The 20246-nt window shown below is 36.7% G+C and overlaps 1 protein-coding gene across 2 annotated transcripts in view; it reads left to right on the top strand.

Moving 5' to 3' along the window:
- The first annotated feature begins 341 nt into the window (after positions 1-341).
- The window catches only part of EED (embryonic ectoderm development), a 32564-nt gene continuing 12659 nt past the window's right edge, over positions 342-20246 (top strand). The window contains exons 1-4 of one of the 2 annotated variants that reach the window (XM_072610625.1): positions 342-655; positions 7794-7946; positions 9593-9685; positions 12742-12807. In XM_072610625.1, the coding sequence (XP_072466726.1) occupies positions 542-655; positions 7794-7946; positions 9593-9685; positions 12742-12807 (426 nt within the window). In that variant the 5' untranslated portion in view covers positions 342-541. The remainder of the gene's footprint in view (positions 656-7793; positions 7947-9592; positions 9686-12741; positions 12808-20246) is intronic. The other variant, XM_072610624.1, reaches the window with a different exon arrangement.

Genomic DNA, 20246 nt, shown 5'->3' with positions numbered 1-20246 from the left:
AGTCCCCTGAAACCCGTCAGGGGATCCAGGGTTTCGGCCAATTGCTGCTTAAACGGCTTTGGGAGGCGGAAGGGTTGAGGGAGAGTCCCTTCCATTCCCGCCACTCATTTTCGAGGTGGTGGTGAGGAACGGGGCAGAAAGACCAGGGTCTGGAGGGACACGCGGGAAAGAGCTCTTGAAAGCCCGCGGACCCACGACGCCCTTTCGCGTGAACGGAGCCGGGCGGGCGACGGGGGAGTTGGTGGGGGTAGTGGGGTGAGCCGCGGAGGGGCGGGGGGAGCCGCGAGGGGAGGGGAAGCGGAGGCCGCGCGGGCGGGCGCGCGCAAGCGCGCGCCCCTTTTTCAGCAGTGTGGCGGGGCCGCACGCCCGCCCGCCTCGGCGGCTGGGCGCGGTTTGCGACGGTGGGGGGGCCGGAGGAGGCGGCAGTGGTGGAGGAGGCGGCGGCGGCGGCTTTGCGGCCGGCGCGGGCCGGGCTTGCTTGACGGCGGTGTGGCGGAGGCCGCGGCCGCGACGACAGGAGTCCGGGGGCAGGCGCAGGAACATGTCCGAGAGGGAAGTCTCGACAGCGCCGGCGGGAAGCGACATGCCTGCGGCCAAGAAGCAGAAGCTGAGCAGCGACGAGAACAGCAACCCGGACCTGTCCGGGGACGAGAACGTGAGTGGGCGCCTGTGCCGGCGTGGCCCCGCCGTCCGGGCGGGACGAGTGTCATCCCGCGGAAAGGGGGGCGTCGGGAAGCGCGGAGAGCCCCCGGGTGGGGAGGCGATGACGACGTGTCCGACCCCCACCCCTGGGCTCTTTGGGAATATTTCTGTCGTGGGGGAGGGCACCTCACCTGAGTCACCAGTCGCCTCCTCCCCCCACCCCGGCAGGAGGAAGCGCCCGGAGTGCCCGGGTGGGAGCCGGTCGGGGTGATGTAGCGTGGGCGTGCGGCTCTCGGGTGCCGCGGAGGGGAGCGTGGGGCCCGGCGTGCGCTTGACAGGTAGTGCGCCCCCCGGAGCTTTGCCCTCCACCTACCCCCCTCCAGCGCCAGCGTTTTAGTGGGACACACTGGGGCCCAACGAAGTGTAGGGCTGGCCCACGAGGGCGTCCGGGGAGAGGGGACGGTGGTAGAAGGGCTCAGCTCTCTTCGGAAAACTTCAGACCGAGAGCGAGTCGGTGTTGGGGGCGCTGCCCACGCGCCCCTTCCAGTGTGGATGTAGTTCACTTTCTCCGCGCGTGCTCCCATCTCCTGTCTCTGCCTTTGCGCCGACGTACCTTCGGTGCCTGAATGTGCCTCCTTCTCACCTCTACGGCTTAGAATTCTTCTCCTTCCTCCAAGGCTCAGCTCAAGTTCGGCTTCCTACCTGAAGTCTTTTCTGAAGCACCAGCGGGACCCCCGCGCCTTTCCCCAGCTGCTTGTCCTTTCACCTCATCCCATTTTTACTCGTGTATATATATATATACACGCATACATATATAATGCGTATGCTTACATTCATGCATGGATAGACACATCTTACATAGCTAGATTGTAAGCACCTTGAGAGCACAGATTTTAATTATTACTTCTGTATCCCAGCAAATAGCACAGTGCCTGGCACATATTAGGTGTTTAATAAGTTAGTTTATAAATAAATAAATTAATAAATTAGTTTCTTGAAGGATCCTTGGAGGTCATCTAATCCAGCAATCTATCCAATCTATCCATCCAATCCAACCAATCTAATCCTTTTCACAGATGAGGAAACTGAGGCCATGAAGAAGGGAATGATTTGCTTGAGGTTATACATGTTAAGTGGCAGAACTGAGATTTAAATCCAGGTCCATCCCTCTTTCCACTCCTCATTCTAAAGAGAAAGAAGAATCTTTTAAATAAGAGTAGTGAGGAATACTGTGTAATAGAAATCTATAACCTCCAGAGGATCACTGAAAGAAATAGGTGGTTGGGGTCTCTAAGAAGCCACAAAACTTAACATTTGGATTAGCACACCAAAACTTAATCGGGGGGTAAATGATTTGTTCTCCAGACTTCTTATGACAGAGGCAATATGATATAGTGGGATAGAGAGCCAGCCTCAATGCCAAGAAGACCTTGGTTCAATTCCTGGGTCTGTGACATTGTCTGGGTGACCCTAGGCATGTTACTTAATTTCTGTGATTGTGTCAACCTGCTTTGGTAAATGGAGTTTTCTCAGCTGGATATTTACCTGTGGCAGGAAAATCACAGGATAGGCCCTCTTTCTATTCTTGTATTCAGTTTATCTACAATATGTCTCAAAATCATTTTAGTGTTTGTTTTTCAAAGCAACTGATTTTTGTGGTGTTAAGATTCTATTGCTGGTACCATAATGTACTTGATAATCAGACAAATGAGAATCATAGATTTAGAGTTGAAAAGGGGATTCCAGGTCATCTAGTACAATTTTCTTATTTTACAGATGAAAAAAACAGGCTGAAGAGATTAAATGACTTCTCAAGATCACAGAAAAATTTACATCGCGAAACTTGGACTCAGATCTTAAGTTCTCTACTTCCAAGTCCTACACTCCCTGCTCTGTCCTACTGTGCTGAGAGAGCAAAGCTTGTGTTTTACAGATAATTACCTTTATTTTAGACTAAGAAATATTCCAGTTGTACATGTGATTAATTAGTAAGAGATTAATGACCTTTTTTTTGCTTTATCCTGATCTTTTTAAAGAGGACAATGTTAACATTCTCAACTGAGTTAATTTAAAAGAAGTTATTATAAGTATTGGAATCAAACCTAACAGATGTATATATGGAAGAAAAGCTATATGTTAGGGAGATAGGTTAGGGGAAAGAATAATAGAAGAGTGAGGGAAGAGTAGAAATAAAATAATTTTACAATTCTGAGTTGAAGTATTAAAGAAGAAGAAAAAATGCCAGAAATAGTGGAAAGGTATGATAGAAATATCCCAGTAGAAATCTGATGGTGACAGTTGCCTTAATGGAAAACCAGCCCTAATCTATTTAATGAAATGGCAGTGCTTATTTGGAGTTTTATATGAAATATTCAGTACTGTAAATGTTTATTGATAACTTTAAATAAAGGTCTGAATATATGGTAATAGATCCATGAGTATTTTGTGAGTAGTGTACTAAGTTAGCCACAAGGAATTTTTTGTCATTTTAAAACCTTTGAGCTCACAGGAAGTAGAAGGGGAAGCAGTTCTCTCTTTCTTTCTTCCTGTCTCTCTGTCTCTCTCTCTGTCTCTGTCTCTCTCTCTCTCTCTCTCTCTCTCTCTCTCTCTCTCTCTCTCTCTCTCTCTCTCTCTCTCTCTCTACTGCTAATTCAGGGCAGCTAACTGGCACAGTGGATAGACCACTGGCCCCAAAATCAGCAAATCTGAATTCAGATGTGACCTCAGATACTTAGTAGCTGTGTGACCCTGGACAAGTCACTTAACTTTGATTATATCCCCCCAAAATAAAAATAATACCTGGTTTAGGGGGGGAAAGTGGGCACTAAGAATTAAGAGAATTGGGTTCTAGATCTAATTCTAGTTTAAGGAAATAAGTGATGAGTTTTAGAGACAATCATTCTGTTTTCATCTGTGAAATGAGAATATATGGACAGTCATGCATGTGCTATTGTTAAAAAAAAAATAGTGGAGACTATTTCTTATACTGCTATTATTTTATTTCTTTTCCTCCTTGGCCACCTGCTAAGTACTTGTTAAATGTTTCATTAGGAGTATAAAATGAATTCACAGATATGAAGCTTATATTCTATATGAATGTGAAGTACAGGTCTGACCACATCATTTTCTAATAAAAGTTTCAGTAGTTTCTTATTGCCTCTGGGATCAAATACAAACCATTCTGTTTAACATTTAAAGCTTTTTTTGAATCTGCATCTAACCTTTCCATCCAGTTTGATTACATAACCCCCCACCTCCAACCTCCCTCAAGTGCTCTCTATTCCAGCTGTGCCAATCTAGTTGATGTTTCCTTGAATCTAACATTCATGTCTTGTCCACACTTTGCATAGACTTGTGCTTCACACCTGGATGGTGCTCTTTCAGCTAAAGTCTACCTCTTGTAACCCATAACTCCCATTAACTCTCAGCCCAAGCACCACCTCTTTCAAGAGACCTTTCCTGATTCACTCTGTCCCCATCCTAAAATGGCTTCATGTATATTTATATTTACTTTTCTATGTAACTGTTGTTTCCATTTGGCAGAAAGTAAGTTATTTGAAGCCTAGTGTCATTTTATCCCTAATACCTGGCACATGGTCCCCTTGTGTGTGGGTGTGGGTGTGTACACATATACACATGAACACAGGTACATATATGCATATGTATGTTAGGTGCTTAATGAATATAAAATGTTTCTTTTTATCTCATCTATGCATTTTTCCACTGGAAAGAGATCAGAGAAATAAATCAAAATAATTAAGTTGACTACTGCCTTATAGAGAAAGAAAAGATATTAGGTTGATTACTGTGGTATAGTGGAAAGATCATATAGGTCCTTTCTCTCTGTTTCCTGTGTGACCTTGGATGAGTCACAGTTTCCTTGGGCTTCAGTTTCCTCATCATAAAATGAAGGGAGTGGATCATCAATCAGCAGCAAGTATTTATTAAAAGCCTCCCAAGTGCTAGGCCCCCACTGTGCTTGGAGATACAAGTACAAAAATGACACAATTCATTCTACTTAGGGGGACAAGCACATATAAAATATATACAGTGTAAACGTAAAGTTAGGAAAAGTAGTTAAATACAGGATAGTCTGGGAGGGAGGGACTTGCAATTGAGGAGATCAGGAAAGGCTTCATGTGGAAGATAGTGACTGAGCAGCATCTTAAAACTAAATACTTTTGAGATCCATTCAATCTCTAGCTCTGTGATTCGATGATTTTTACTTATTAGTGGAAGAAGAATGAATTTTGAGAAATACAAAAAAGGAAAAAAATTGCCAGGCTACTGATGACAGGACATTTTAGCCAAAATGTAAAGTAATTGCCTACAAATTCAGTTTCTCAGTGGTTTCTAATCTTTTTGAGTTTTGGGGACCTGCCTTTATATGTAGTAGTTGTACTAGAAGATAGGTAGTATTCATCATTATGTATGAGTTCAGTGACAGTTTAAATGTATTTGTATTTTTACAACAGCATCATCATACGTTTGAAAAATAGTAGAAAAACATGTGTGAGAAGTATAATTTATTCAGTCTAGAAAAGGTATGTTTGCTTATTTATTACATAGTCATTAATGACATACAGCCCTTGCTGTTGCAGGCCCTTCCACCTCAGGGTCCATGCCTCAGTTTAAGGGCTAGTGTGGTAGGTTTTAAATGTGTGAAAGAAGAGAGAAATGCTCAGGGAAGAATTTAATTTCTTTCATGTACCTAACTTCAAAATTTCATGTTTTATGCCCTTTTAAAAAATAAACCTCATTTATCTAATTTTTTTCTTCTTGGATTAGGGTATTCATAATTGAAACACTATGTATTTAATGTTGTAAGAGTTGCAGTATTTAAAAAAAGCATTGTATGGCATAATTGAGTTGAAATTAATTTTATTTTGAATAGTTCATGATACCCATTCTGTTGGGGAAACATTGTTGTGTCACAAAAGTAGCTTTGGGAATCACTAATTTAGGAAATAACCCTAGGGGGGATTTCTTTTGATGGTTTTAGTTTAGAACTAATAGTTTGATTCCACTGAGAAAGTATGAAACAAAATTAGCTTAAATTGTATCACAAAGAACAAACTCTTAGACATTTTGAGGAATTCATGATTGTAAGATTTTTGAGCCACTGAACTATATTATCAAGGACAGTTAGGAAGCTGCCTCTGTACATTGAGGGAAAGGTAGGTATCTCCCCAGGGAGACTTAATTATATTCTAGAATGTGGAGTAGTTTGCTTCTCAAGGCCTCTTTGAGTCAGATTCTATAATGGAATATAGATTTCACTTAGTTTTGAATGTTTCCATAATGTCATCAGAGTTTTTCAATTTTTCTTGTTATTCTTTTTCTTCTCTCAAAATAAACACACAAACTCCCATCACAAACAGTTTCTGTAAACCTTGAATCAACCTTCAAGTAGAACTTGAAAGAGAAGTTAAGAGATTATAAGAACTGCTTACCTTGGTGACCTGACTTTTGGGAATTCTATAATTCTCATGTCTGATACTAAATTCACCCATTCACCCACCACATGTGCAAAAATATTTATAGCAGCTCTTTTTGTGGTGACCAAAAACTGGAAATTGAGGAGATGTCCATCAGTTGGGGAATGACTGAACAAGATGTGGTACATGAATGTAATGGAATACTATTGTGCTATAAGAAATGATAAACAGGAGGACTTCAGAAGAACCTGGAAAGATTTATATGAACTGATACTGAGTGAAGTGAGCAGAACTAGAACATTATACATAGTAAGAGCCACAGTGTATGAGGACTGTGTCTGGTAAACTTAGCCCTTCACAACAATGCAAGGACCTAAAACATTTCCAAAGGACTTTTGATACAAAATGCCATCCATATCCAGAGAAAGAACTATAGAGACAGAACTCAGAATGAAACAGACTATTTTCTCTTTTGTTATGTTTTGGTTTGGTTTGTCTACTAGTTTCTCTCATTTGTTTTAATTCTTCTATGTAACATGACTAAATGTGAAAATGTGTTTAATAAGAATGTATGTGTAGAACCTATATAAGATTGAATGCCATCTTGAGAAGGGAGGGGAGAAAATTTTAAACTTACAGAAGTGATTGTTGAAAATGGAAAACAAATTAATTATTAAAAAATAAAATAAATTCACCCATTCCTGGTAACTAGTTTGAAAAAACTACACCAGGAGTGCTCAGTGTAGGTTTCAGTCATAAATGTAGAAGTTTTGTTTTCTTTTTAAGATCTTAGAATTTTCCTTATCTGAAGTGGCTTCATCTGATAAGCAAGTCTCTACTAGGATAGCTGTTGGCAAGGGTTTTACAGAAGCATCTGAAAACTACATTTGTGATACCTGCAGGATAGTTACAGGGATGCATTTTTAACTGAAAAATATTCACATGATTAAATTCTTGCAGGATAACAACTTTTATTTTCTCATTGACTTTTTTGGTAGTATATTGATATGTTGATAGATTAATTCAGCAAACGTTACTAAGTGTATGGTGCAGTACTTTGTGCTAGGCACATATATAACACATTTAGAACTATAGAATATTAAGGCTAGGAGGGTCTTTAGAGATCATCTTTTAAGACAAATATTTCTGAAGTATAGCCCTATGGACTAACTGTAGCAGCATTTTACCAAAAACTTTTACTGTTAACTGTTTTTAGAACTTAAAGACTATGAATTTTAAAACTCTGTTTTTCTTCCACTATTTGTCTTCTATTCCTGGTTTCTTTGTCTTTGATTCTTGGTCCTTAACCTCCTAATCGTGAGGGATGGCTATAGGGGAGTGTTTGAGTTTTTTTAGCTATTTTGCTTGTTTAATATATAGTTTGGATTGGGAAGTACTAACCTAGACCTTTTTCTTTGTTTTCCATACACAGAAAGAGACAAAAAGTTAAATGACCCTAAAAAACTGAATTGGAACTAGATCGAGACTTAAGTCTCCCCACTCCCAGTACCTATCTTTGTACCTATCTTAAACTGCCTTTCCCACTATGTTTGGTGGGGTAAATTTTAAACTTGATTTGTGATATCTTTCATCCTTTTGCAAACCTTGCTAATGAATTGTTTCATTAAGAATAATCATTCTCCACAACAAAATCATTTGCTTCTAAATACAGTTCTGTAATTTTTAGTTATATTTCCTAATTTGTCTTTGCAGGATGATGCTATCAGTATAGAAAGTGGTCCTAACACTGAACGACCTGATACTCCAACAAATACTCCAAATGCTCCTGGAAGAAAGAGTTGGGGGAAGGGAAAATGGAAGTCAAAGAAGTGCAAATATTCTTTCAAATGTGTAAATAGTCTCAAGGTATGTGGGAGAAGTACAGCCCAGTGAGCTTGAATTATAAACTTGAAAATTATTTTGCAGTGGCTAATGTTTTATGTTCAAAGTGTCCTACACATGTTATCAAAGATTACTTTGAAAATAAAATGTATATTTTTGTAACTTAGGCTGCTTATTATTTAATTTTACCTCCTACTGGCCAAGTTTCCTTCTTTTAATGTTTTATTTTTCAAAACACCTTACTTCCTGGCACCAGCTAATTGAAAAGACTAACCCTAGTGCATTTGCTTTAAGTCAGCATAAATTGAACCAGATGGCTTAAATTTGTATAAAGGGTTTTTTTTTTCATCTATTTATGATATGTGTGTATATATGTTTTTAAAGGATAAGGTAGAATTTAAATGTCATTTGTTTTCAAGTTTCTTTTTGTAAGGCTAGATGATATCTACTATACTCAGGATTACCAAATTTTTGTCATCAACATGGCATTAGAATCTTCATTTAACTTTTTAAAGTTAACTTTAAATTTAACATGGTTTCTTTCTCATCTCTTCTCTATTAGTAATTTAAATCATATAAATGTATAAAACTAAAACCTAGATTAGCTTTAATTTCTAAGTATCTAATATACTTAAGGCAAGAGTGTAGACATTTATGGTAACTGATTTTTGTTTGAAACTGCTTTTCTTTGGAAGTATAATTTCAGAATGTAATAATTGTAGATTATTTTTAGAAATGATCATTATACTTTGCTCTATATGTTAATGTAAGCATGGCAGTTCTGAAAATTTTTCTTTACAATTTAGGTTCTTTAAGTTACCATTTAAATACTTAAGAAACTAAAATGATTGCTTTCCAAGTGACGAGAAATGAAATCAGGTATTTCTTATGAAGTGGCACAAAAGTTTACAGCTAAACTGCCCTGAGAATGAACAGGGGCAAAATAACTTTTTTATATTGTCAGTAAATTCCTATTTCCCCCAAAAGCTTTTGTGAATGACGTTGATAACTCTTTTTTTCCTTTTAAGTTGAATACATCTTTTAAGTTGCTTTTGTGAAAGTAATGATTTTTTTTCAAGTAAACCTTTTTGAGTCTTATATGTATTTCTCAAGTTCTGAACTCAAGGTTGTGAATTTTTGCAGCTTGCATGTTCAATGTATTGTTTTAGAGGAACTTGTTATATTTTATTCTATAAGGGAAACAACCATTTCACAATTGCTTGTTCCAAGAAAATAAATGATATGATCTGGAAAATGCAATATGATAAAGTTTTGGTGAAAATAGTTTGTACAGCTGAAAATACTGCATTTAGTTTTTCAACTTAGGTCCAAGTATATAAATAAGATATATTCAGGTATTTTGGATAAATGTATAATTGTTAGCTTATTTTTATATATATATATGTATATATATATATATATATATATATATATATATATATATACATACATACATACATACACACATATATGATTTGAGTTTTGAATATTTTGATTAATCTACCCACCCTCTATTTGGAAATATGTGAGCTTGACATACAGTTAAAATACTTACTATTTTTCATTAAGTTGATTCATATGTGATACTAAAGTGATATGTAATATGCTATATAAAGTTTTAGGTTTCTAAACCATATTAGTCTTTCTCATGGTATTTGTTTCTCTTACAGGAAGACCACAACCAACCATTATTTGGAGTGCAATTTAATTGGCACAGTAAGGAAGGAGATCCCTTAGTTTTTGCAACTGTAGGGAGTAACAGAGTGAGTATAATATTAAAGGGGTTTTCTTTTCAACTTAGGAATTAAATAAACATTTACTAAATAAATGCCTGTCTTTTGCTAGGCATTGAGGATGCAAAGACAAACAAAATGGTCCTTGTCCTGAAGGAGTTTATTCTGTTTTACTGGAGTTTTGTGCGATGGTTTCAAAATAATGAATTTCATATAAATAATGTGAGATTTTTTAAAAAATAAGCTATAGTTGAACACTCAGAAAAATTCCCTAATGTAAATGTATATGAAAAGTTTTCAAATTAAAATTGCTTACTCAAAAATATCTGCTGGTTTTTCATGCAAACTATAAACATACTTTAAAGTTTTTGAGTGAGTAGATTTAGATTGTCCCCCATTATTTAAGTAAATTCACTATGTATGGGTTTACTTTTGAAAGAAGTTAGTAGACATAACTTTACCATCAAGAAAGTTTGAGATTGTTATTTAGAAACCAACTGAGGAAAAATTTTGACTCAAAAATTTAAAGATGTTAGATGATTTTTTAAAAATCTAAGTAAAAATTATAAGATAAAAAAATTATTCTGTTAATTTGCAATAAATATTTGGGTTTTTTTCCCTTGAGCAAGTCTAATCAAAATAGGCCAGAAGCATAAGAATTGTTTGAAAAAGAACCATGTTATTACACTTATTGTTGATCTTAAGTGAAGCCAAAGTTTGGACCCCTAAGCATTGTTTATTTGTAGGATGGTTGTTAATATGAATGGATAGAGTAGGGCAAAAGCCCATGCACTGTATTTCAGGAAATCTTTAATTTTAATCACCATCACCATCCAATCATTTCACTTTGGCAGACATTATTTCCTTGGCACTACCTTGTGGGGTGAATATCCTATTAAAATGTAGATCTTTAAGCCTAAACCCCTTGTCTGCTGACAGTTCAGGTAATCAGTTAACACCTTGAAAAAGTTTAACTGGATTGGGAAACTGTGATAGTACTTTGGGCTTTGTTGGAGATTCTGGGTTGGGGCTGGTTGGTATCAGGAGGTAGAAAGGGAATTAACCAAGGATTTGGAAGAACAGCAAAGACAAACCTGATCAGCTTCACTATTTTGTCTACAGCTTCAGAACCTTTACCACTAAAAAATCATTTGTGGCTCAGCTGCCATGGATTGTTGAAACTTGAAGCTAAACTGCTTCAAATTGTAGGCTTTTGAGCTCCCAAAATTTAAGGATTGTTATCAGTTTTTTCAAGTGGAAACTTGAAGTTCACCACTTCAGTTCCTTTGATTCACTTTTAACATCACCTAAGTGCTGAGAGATGGAACTGTCACTTCAAGAGAAAAGTTAGGAGGTCTCCAGAAAGTCTCTTCCTTTCCTTTTTTAAATGAAAACTTTAAAGTAGGTAAGAATAAAAGCTCTTATGCACAACTCCTGCTTCATTCCTTATAGCTTCCTATAAAGTGAAATTTGGTGTAAGGTAGATGCTTCATGATTCTTAGATAAGATTTGTTGCAGTACTAAAAAGACATTGCTTGTCTTTTAAAGGGAATCCTCTTGCATGGATACTGAGGCTTCCTACTCTCTTCCTGCTTGATATAATTTTAGTTTATACATATTCTCCTAAGATTCATTGCTGGAGTTGGTATCATGGTGAAATGCCATTTAAAAGGTGTAGTTTGCAAATAGAATATGTACCTCTTCAATTTGAATTTTTACCTTTGGTTTTCTGATCTTGAAAAGAATACAGAGAAACAAAATAGTTTCAGGCAGAGAAAATGAGGCAACTTACTCAGTACCCTTTGTGGGAAACGTAGTCATTAATTACCTGGAGGATACCTAAAACATTTTGTGAACCCCAGGATGAACAAAAAAATTACATACCACTCAATTGAACATACATGTTTTTTAAACTGGACCTTTTTTTAAAATTAGTATAGGGAATTCCATATTAGAAAACTCCCTTTACACACAACTTAACAACTGCACTACAATTTATAGTCTTAGAAAGTTGCCTAGTTTGCTGAGATGTGTTAAGTGACTTACTTAGAATTATAATGTAGCCAGTAGGCCAGCTGTCTTTCTACTTCATCATGCTGCCTCTTCTACTAATACCAAAATTCAACTTCTAATCTTGTGTTTTGCCAGGCATCATTTTTTTCAGTTTCCCTTTTCGAAGCTTGACCTACAGAGAGGAATTTAATTCATCAGTGATTTATCAGATGGGTGCTGTTTTGTGTTAGATATAAAGAAAAAGGTCCTGGTCCAAGCTTTCAGATGAAGGTTGTTGTCAATGAAAGGCATTGGTTTAAAATGGTCAAAGTTTCTGTTGTTATATGTTCTAAAATAAAGTGAACAGAATTGTATTTTGATAAAACCAAACAGTTATCTCAAAAAGGAGTATTTTTATATACTTAATGCAGATGTGGCTAACTCATTGAGTCTTAATGAATAGTGATAAATTATACATATGAGCTTCATCAAGTTATGTTTTAAAAGTTGAATATGTTTTAAATGTTGAATTAATATAGTGCTTTCAGGTTTGCAGAGTGCTTTACATAATTATCTCTTCTGATCCTTTCAATAACCCTGTAAATTGAGTGCTATGAATATCCCCATTTTACAGATGATGAAAGTCCAAAGAAAAGTAAAGTGACTTTCCCAGGGTCACACAGTAAATGTCTGAGTTGAGATTTGAATCCAGATTCTTTACTCTGAGGTCACTGTTGTATCTACTAGTCCATACTTTCGTAGGGAAAGCATACTTGAGATCTACAATGTTCATTTGTTATCAGAACAATTACTGATTGTTTTCTATTTGGCACACAGTCAACGTGCTCCAAGTTTCAAGTTACATAAGAACTTTGTAAAAACTGTTTGAAAGAAGGGAAAAATCTTATAACGTTGTTTATCATATGTATTGTAAAGTGAGACTTTATCATGGTTGACTTAAGACTTCATAGAGATTCTATTCTAAAGCAACATTTTATAGTGTTTCAACATATTTTCTTAAACCTACTCAAAAGCTGCAGAATAAGCTTCTATGCTTATCAAGATTAAATACATTGTTCATTTTGTTTTATCAGGTTACATTATATGAATGCCACTCACAAGGAGAAATCCGGTTATTGCAGTCTTATGTGGATGCTGATGTATCCTTCTCTAAAGTACATCAAATTTTTTTGTGGATATGTGAATTGACTTGAGATAGACATGTCATGTGGGGGGGGAAATGCTTTAAGTTAATTATTTCCCTAAAATTTTCATTGATCTTCATTAATTCCTGTTTATGTCATTTCTTTTTCCATAACTTTGTGGTTCCCTATAACATAACCGGAATTAGTGTAGTGTTGTAAAATTTGCAGAGCATTTTACAGACATATCATTTGCTCTTTCTAAAAACACTGTGAGGTAGGTATGTAGTAAGATATTACTAGTATCATTACCTACATTTTAGAGAAGAGGAAACAGCATCAGAGAGCTTGTGATTTTGCCATGGTACAGTTTGTAAATGTCAGAGGCAGAAATTCTGCTTTGAGAGTTTTAATTTCTGATCTATATTTGTTACTAATTATTTCTTCTATGAATTTTTTTTTCTTTTGAGCCTTTCTAGAGTTTCTTATTGTTCTCTTCTCTCTTGGGAGTCCATAGGATTCTGGATTTCATCACATTAAGTCATTTAACTTTTCTTATGAATTTGATGAGAGCTTTGTAATCTCTTTAAAGATTTAGTATTCATCCTTCTGGTTTTTTGATCTTCTCAACTGATTTATCTTCTTGTGTTTTGAACTTTTATTGAGTTTTTTTTTTCTCCTAAAGTCTTTCAGCCTTTTTATGTATTCATTGTCTTATCTCAGTCTTAGACAATCTCTGTCTTATCTCAGTTTGCTGGTGGGCACACCCTTCCTATTCCCTAGCCTTCCCATAGTGAGGAATATAGAGTTCACTAGTCTAGGTCCCTATTTTGAATACTTTTTGGTGCAAAGGTCCTTGTCCTCAGTCCCCATCCTTTGGACCTAGAACAGCGGGGTTCCCCCCTGACCCCCACCCCACATACACAGATTTCCCTGGCCCTAGACCCTCTCTTAACTCTCCTTTATTTCTTGTGGATAGTCTGAGTCATTGTCTTATGCCTCTTTGCAGGGTAGGGTAGATTTTTCAAGGAAGAGTGTCTAAAGTCTTGGTAGTCTCTAACCTAGGCCAGGCCCCACTGAGAAGACTACACTGTTTTCAGCCCTTCCCTTCCACCTCACGTGATTGTTCAGAGTCTATGGTCTTGGGAAAGGAGTGTGTTGACCGTATCAGTAGGGGGTGGGAGTGTGTATCCCAACGTAGATCCAGGCACAAGTGCTGGAGTTCACTTAGTGTCCCTGCCAGATAAATATGTTGGCTAGTGGCTAAAGTGCTTAAAATTAGCATTTTAGGGATTAAACTTCCCTAGTGTTCGTTGATGAGTATTTTAGCCTTTTGAGACTCCTTATTTAATGTAGATTGAGTTGTAATTGCTCTACATCTGGATCCTAATTCTCTCTTCTTTTTTCTTTCTTTCTAAGGGTTAGAGAGTTAAAGGAGCCTGTGAAAAAGTGTTTTCTTACTGGTTATGTGTCATGATACTCAAAATATTTGTATATATTTATGTTCCATATTGTCCTTTGTCGCCGAAGAAGACCATGCCATCTGAGAAATAATGACATGACTTGCCCTTGACTTTGTTTTGAGTGAGAGAGGGCTGTGCAGGTCACCAGCTTCACTTCTCCTCCAGAGTCATCTGAATCCAGTGACCAGATTTTCATCAGGATGACTGGATGATGACCCAGGATGAGGCAGTTGGGGTTAAGTGACTTGCCCAAGGTCACACAGCTGGTGAGTGTCAAGTGTCTGAGGTGAGATTTGAACTCAGGTCCTCTTGACTTCTGCACTGGTGCTCTATCCACTGCACCACCTAGCTGCCCCTATGCGTACATATTGCTTTTTCCAATAACCATCAACTTCTTACAGGTTTTTATCTTTGTCTCAGTTCTTTAGCAGGGTGGCTAAGGAATAATAAAAGCTTAATAAATGCTTGATAATTGATTGAAATGGTCAATAACAATACTGTGAAGATCAAATCCAGGAAGCTTTAAAAAGTTTCTGTTGTTCCCAACCTTAATAACCTAGAGCATTAATAATTCATAATGAAATATTTGAATGTCATCCTAGACTCTTTAGTGGGGTACATGGCCATCTCTAATTTAGCTCTGTTTACCTGGTCTAGCCTTATATCCTTTTACCCACCAACATAAACCCTCAGGTTTAGTTTCCTGATTACTGAATGTACTTTATTCCTGTCTCTGCTCTGGAGGCAGCTTGATGGGGAAAAATATGTTGAATTTGAAGTCATGGGACCTCAGTTTAAATCTGTCCTTTGACACCTATTGCTTATTACCAAAGATCATATTACAGATATGACCCTTGGGCAAGAAACTTAACCTCTCTGGGCCTCAATTTCCTCATCTGTAAAATCAAGAATTTGGAGCAAGTGACCTCTTCCAAACTCCTTTCCAGTACTAGATCTATGGTCCTATGAACTATTGTTCATATTATTCCCTTTCCCTAGAATAATCTTATTCCTTTCTGACATTTGTCCACTTCTGAGTTGCTCTCGTGTAAGTAAATAAAGATATTTGGATTTAGCCATCATATTTAGCTCTTGTCTTCTTTGTCTACTTTCTCTAAAACTTTTATAAATAGTATGTATATTATATAGTCTAGCCCTTGATATCTATTGTTAGCTATTTTTGACAGTTGAATTTCTTATTAAAGAAACAGGCTACCTTTTGAAATAGTGACTTGAAAGTATTCAGAGGATGAAGACCTCTAGGTATGTGCTCATGTAAGAAATTGCTGCATAGGAAAATGGATTACAACCTTAGAATTGAGTAGGGAGAGGTAAATGACTTGTAGGGTCTCTTCCAACTCTTTAAGATTCTACAATTCTTAAGTTGAAAAGTTTGTTCAGATCAATATGCTGAGGTGATAATGACAGAGAAATTGGAAGTAGAATTAATTGGATAAGTCTCCAGAAGAATTTAATTGAATTCAGAAGAATCATTTGAATTATTGGTTGAAAATCACATTCAATTCTACAAATATTGAATACCTATGATGTGTTAGTCACTGGGCTCACAAAGGTGAAAAATGCTATACTCTTTGTTCTCGTATTTATATATATTTTTTAAGTCAATGGGTGATGTTAAAAGTGACAGGATGAGCAGGGGAGTTAGACTGACCTAGGAACGTTATTTTTGCAATTTGTGTGCCTGAGGGAATAGAAAGAGAAAAAACTGGAGGCAGGAAGGGAAGAGAGATCTTGAAGAAATAATAGTATTAATTTTTTCTTTGGCCTTGTTACTTAATTTTAATCTGGTCCATTGTTTATTTCCTTGAAATGTGGGAACTTAGCCAGTGAGTTCATTAAGGTAGTTAATATTAGTGTGAAAAAATGGCATAGTTATAGTTTTGTATTAAGATAGATAATGCATGATTTATTGAATAGTGATGATTGCCTTGGTGCTTTAACAATTCTTAAAGCTATAGAACATTAGCAGATGTGTCTGCTTAATTGCTGTAGATTCTCAGTGTAATCCAGGTACCTCGAGGTTCCTAAGAGTTTTTCAGGGGGTCCCCAGTGTGAAAATCGTAGGTATATGGTACACAAACGCCTCTTTGTGGATTTCTCAATTTTTGAGAGGGTAAAGTCCTGAGACCAAAAAGTTTCAGAACCACTACTCTACAAACAAATTTGCCATTTTCCCACTTAAATGAAGTAAAATTTAAGGGACTAGACTGCAGCAAAAGTTTTTGAGTCTAATGAGTAGGTAGAAAAAGTGGTAGGTGAATTGTACTGCAGGCCAATGCAGAGTAATCCTTTTAGAGAAATGAGAATTCTCCCATTTATCTTTTTTTTTTCATTATTCAAAAACTGTTTAATTACTGCTTTGTTTTGACATTTTCTTAAATACCTAAGTATTCGTTATTCAAATGGATCTTTGCTTTCATCAATGTGGAGATTAATAATTCAGATTGAAACCCATCAATTTTTGTCCATACTTTACACATTTGTAGTCTGTGCCCTGTGATAAGTTCACCATAGGAGCGCTATGCAACATGACCAAGACTTTTCTTGCTTACTTCTGTCATCTTGAGGATACCCGTGAAATGTACAGATTGTCCACTGGTTCTCCCTTGTTCCTTTCATTTGACCAGCATGTTCAACTTTATCAATCATTTCCTTGATAATATCCTTTACTCTCATTTTTTGAAGTTTCTTATCTGTTACGTATTTTTGCAGCCTGCAGACACCAACCATGCACGTTTTCTTTGCCTTCTATTTGGTATTTATGCTTAATACTTTGGAACCTGTTCTATTATTTAAAGCAGCTTGTAAATACTGGTAAGATATTGCTATTAAAACAGTGGGACTTTGTTTTAGAGCCCCTAAGAGGGAACATTGGAATTTCCTCAAGACAATATATCCTGCTTATCTGCTTTTTTAATTTTAGGTCCAATTTGTGTAGTGTTTGTTCAGGAGATGCATACTGCTGATGGATAGACTTTATAGGTGATCCATGCGATTGCATGTCATAATCTGGACAGGTGACTTCTCTAAGTCCATTTGGGATTTCTTGCGTCAGTGGTTAAGTTTAACTCCTTTGATTTATTATGGATTTCTTCCAGAATACTCTACAAAGTACTAGAGCTTGACACACTCAACCAACAAGCACTTATTAATCTTAATAAGTGCTTGTTGGTTGAGTGGGTCAAGCTCTACCATGTGATAGGTACTATGAGAAGTGCAAGAAATATTTCTTTTAAAAGTAAAAGCGTTCTCTGCTTTCAAGGATATTACCTTCTAATGGAGGAGACAACATAGATGTAATTCAGTACATACAAGATAAATACAAATTGAATGAAAGGGAAGGTAGCTTTAGAGGGGAAGGCATCTTGTTTGCTGTCATCATAAACATTTGGAGAGCCTTACCATCATTCACAGAGACCCCTTTACTTTCCATTCAGTGCTAGATTTCCACCATGGCAGTGGTCAAAGCCTTCATTGACCATATATTGGTCTGTTTTATGTCTTGCCTGACTTTCATAATCAAAGGTTCTTCAAATGAGGTTTATCAGTGAAAGAGGTTACTATGTGTTGACACATAGTAAATGCTTATTAAAAACTTGTTGATATATTTTTGATTTTCACCGTTAAAGGAATTTTGAAGGAGACCTCCTTCTATTTAGCTACAACTTTTTTTAAATCTTCTTCCCTTCATAGTAGTAATGTTAAAAAAAAAATTATATGATTGTTATTCCAGAAGCACATCCATTTGTTTGTTTCGCAAGGTTCTCACGCTTAGAGTATTACCAGCAACGTAATTATTTATGGATGGTCTCAGAACTATGATTCTTAGCTCCTTCCCTCTCCTTCCATTGCTTCCTTTACTGTAAAAATGTAATGAAACTTCACAGAACTGAGGTTCATTTTGTATTTTCTTTTATTTCATAGACTCACAACTAAAAAATTAACTTTCATGTGACTTGCCTTACATGAGCTTCTCTGTGCTTAGCTAGAATGTTCATCAGAAACAAGCTTAGTCTGTTACTGGCACCTTACTCAGCATAATAAGACTTCCTAGGCTTGTACTTCACTGATGAAGTTTTAAAGAACCCATGCCCACCACTATATCATAATAAGGAATCATAGTAGACTTTGTGAAGGATTTTTTTCCCCTAGAATATCAACATTAAAAACAATTCATTTTGAAAAGGTAACTTTCTTATTACATCTAAATACTGGGTTACTTTTTAAAATAATAATACAGTTATACTAGTTTCAGTATCTGTCCTGTTACCTTGGAATTTTTTAGAATGAGAATACTCTTTTATTTTTCTGTTTTTTTAATATAAGTACACAGATACTAGTTGAGTAAAATTCTATCAAGCCACTATAAAGCCATTAAATATTTGAGAAAAGTCATTGCAATATTAACTGAAGGATATTTGCTTCAATTTAGTAATGATTTAACCACCCTTTGATTATTAGTATCAAAATAGTATCAGAAGATCCATTGATTTGTAGCAAAATGGTAGTTACCCAGCTGTTGGACGCTCTTCTGTTGCACTATTAGCTTTCTTCTAAGTTCATCATTATTCTCAAAAGCATCTGAGAAACCAAGTCCTTAATCAGAGTGGTGGGAGGATGAGCAGCAGCATCAAGTGGGAAAGCAGCCGTCTGAAACACTAGGGGAGCTCCCCTTGCTGGTGTTGGGCACCTCCATCTTGGGCAGGGACCTCATTGCCTCTATTGTGTCTGCCCGTTGCTCTGGTTCTTGTGTGCCTTCCATAGTCTAAGTATGGAAATCTAGACATTTAGAATCCAGTTCTGTAGAATGAAGCTATAGATGTTGAGCTAGATGGCTGCTTGGGTGCATTCTGTGATTCTTTGTATCTTGAAAAGTTTGAATCATTTCTCAGATTTAAGTGTTTAGTATTGTTAACATTTATACTTAAATAGTAATTCTGATCTCAGCAATTTTTATCAGATGAACCCTTTCCCTTATAACTAAGATCATGCTACTATGTGTTGTGTATCTACTCTTTTCTGCTGATTGACGTCTCTGTTTTTTAACCAGTGTCAAGTAGTTTGGATGTTACTACTTTGTAGTATAATTTGAGATCTAGTACTGCTTAAAAATGTATCATTATCATCATAATTAATTCAATAAAATTATTTTTTCTAAATTTGGTACAAAATAACGGAATTTGAGTTTGAAGAGACTTCAGGGGCTATCTAGTCCAACCCCATCATTAAAGTAATCTCCACTACAACATGGCTTACAAGAGGTTGTCCAGCCTATGTTCAAAGACCTTGAGGGAGAGGGAAAGCACCAACTTTTGGATTAGTCAGTCCTACTTTTGGACAGCTCTTGTTAACAAACTTTTCCTTTATATTAAGCCTAACTTTTCCTCGCAATTTCTGTTTTTTACTTCTGGGGCCACATAGAACAAGTCTTCGCTTCAGCTACCATAAAGATAGTTGTTACATTCTCCCTGGGCCTTCTCTTCTCCAGTCTAAACATGTCTAAGTCCATCAACTGATATGCTAAGTGTTGACTTTAGTATATAAAGATGACTCTATTGATCCATAACAAGATGATGGATGGGAACATACAAGCATAGCTTTTGAGTTGAAAGGGATATTAGAGGTCCTCAGGTTGCAACCAATTTAGCTAATTGGGTATCTCATCTATAGGCCATACTAAGGATCAATCTTGGTAGTATATTTCTACTTTGACAAGTTTGTGATCTTAAGGAAAATCTTACTTTAAATGAAGACAAAAAATCTTTGACTTTATAAGGGGTTTGATCTCATAAATACCTAATATTTCAAAAAACTCTATTGTTTCTGGCTTTGAGATTTATCTAGGTGAGTATTCTCAGACTCAGACTGCATGTTTAATTCAAATTTGTAGCTTAGATTTGGAGGTAGAAGCAACTGTAGAGGTTATCTAGTCCTCCATTTTACAGGTAAGGAAACAGACCCAGAGATGTCAAA

The sequence above is a fragment of the Notamacropus eugenii genome, chromosome 5 (assembly GCF_028372415.1).
Source record: "Notamacropus eugenii isolate mMacEug1 chromosome 5, mMacEug1.pri_v2, whole genome shotgun sequence".
Lineage (NCBI taxonomy): Eukaryota > Metazoa > Chordata > Mammalia > Diprotodontia > Macropodidae > Notamacropus > Notamacropus eugenii.
This window is presented reverse-complemented; position numbering and strand designations above follow the sequence as displayed.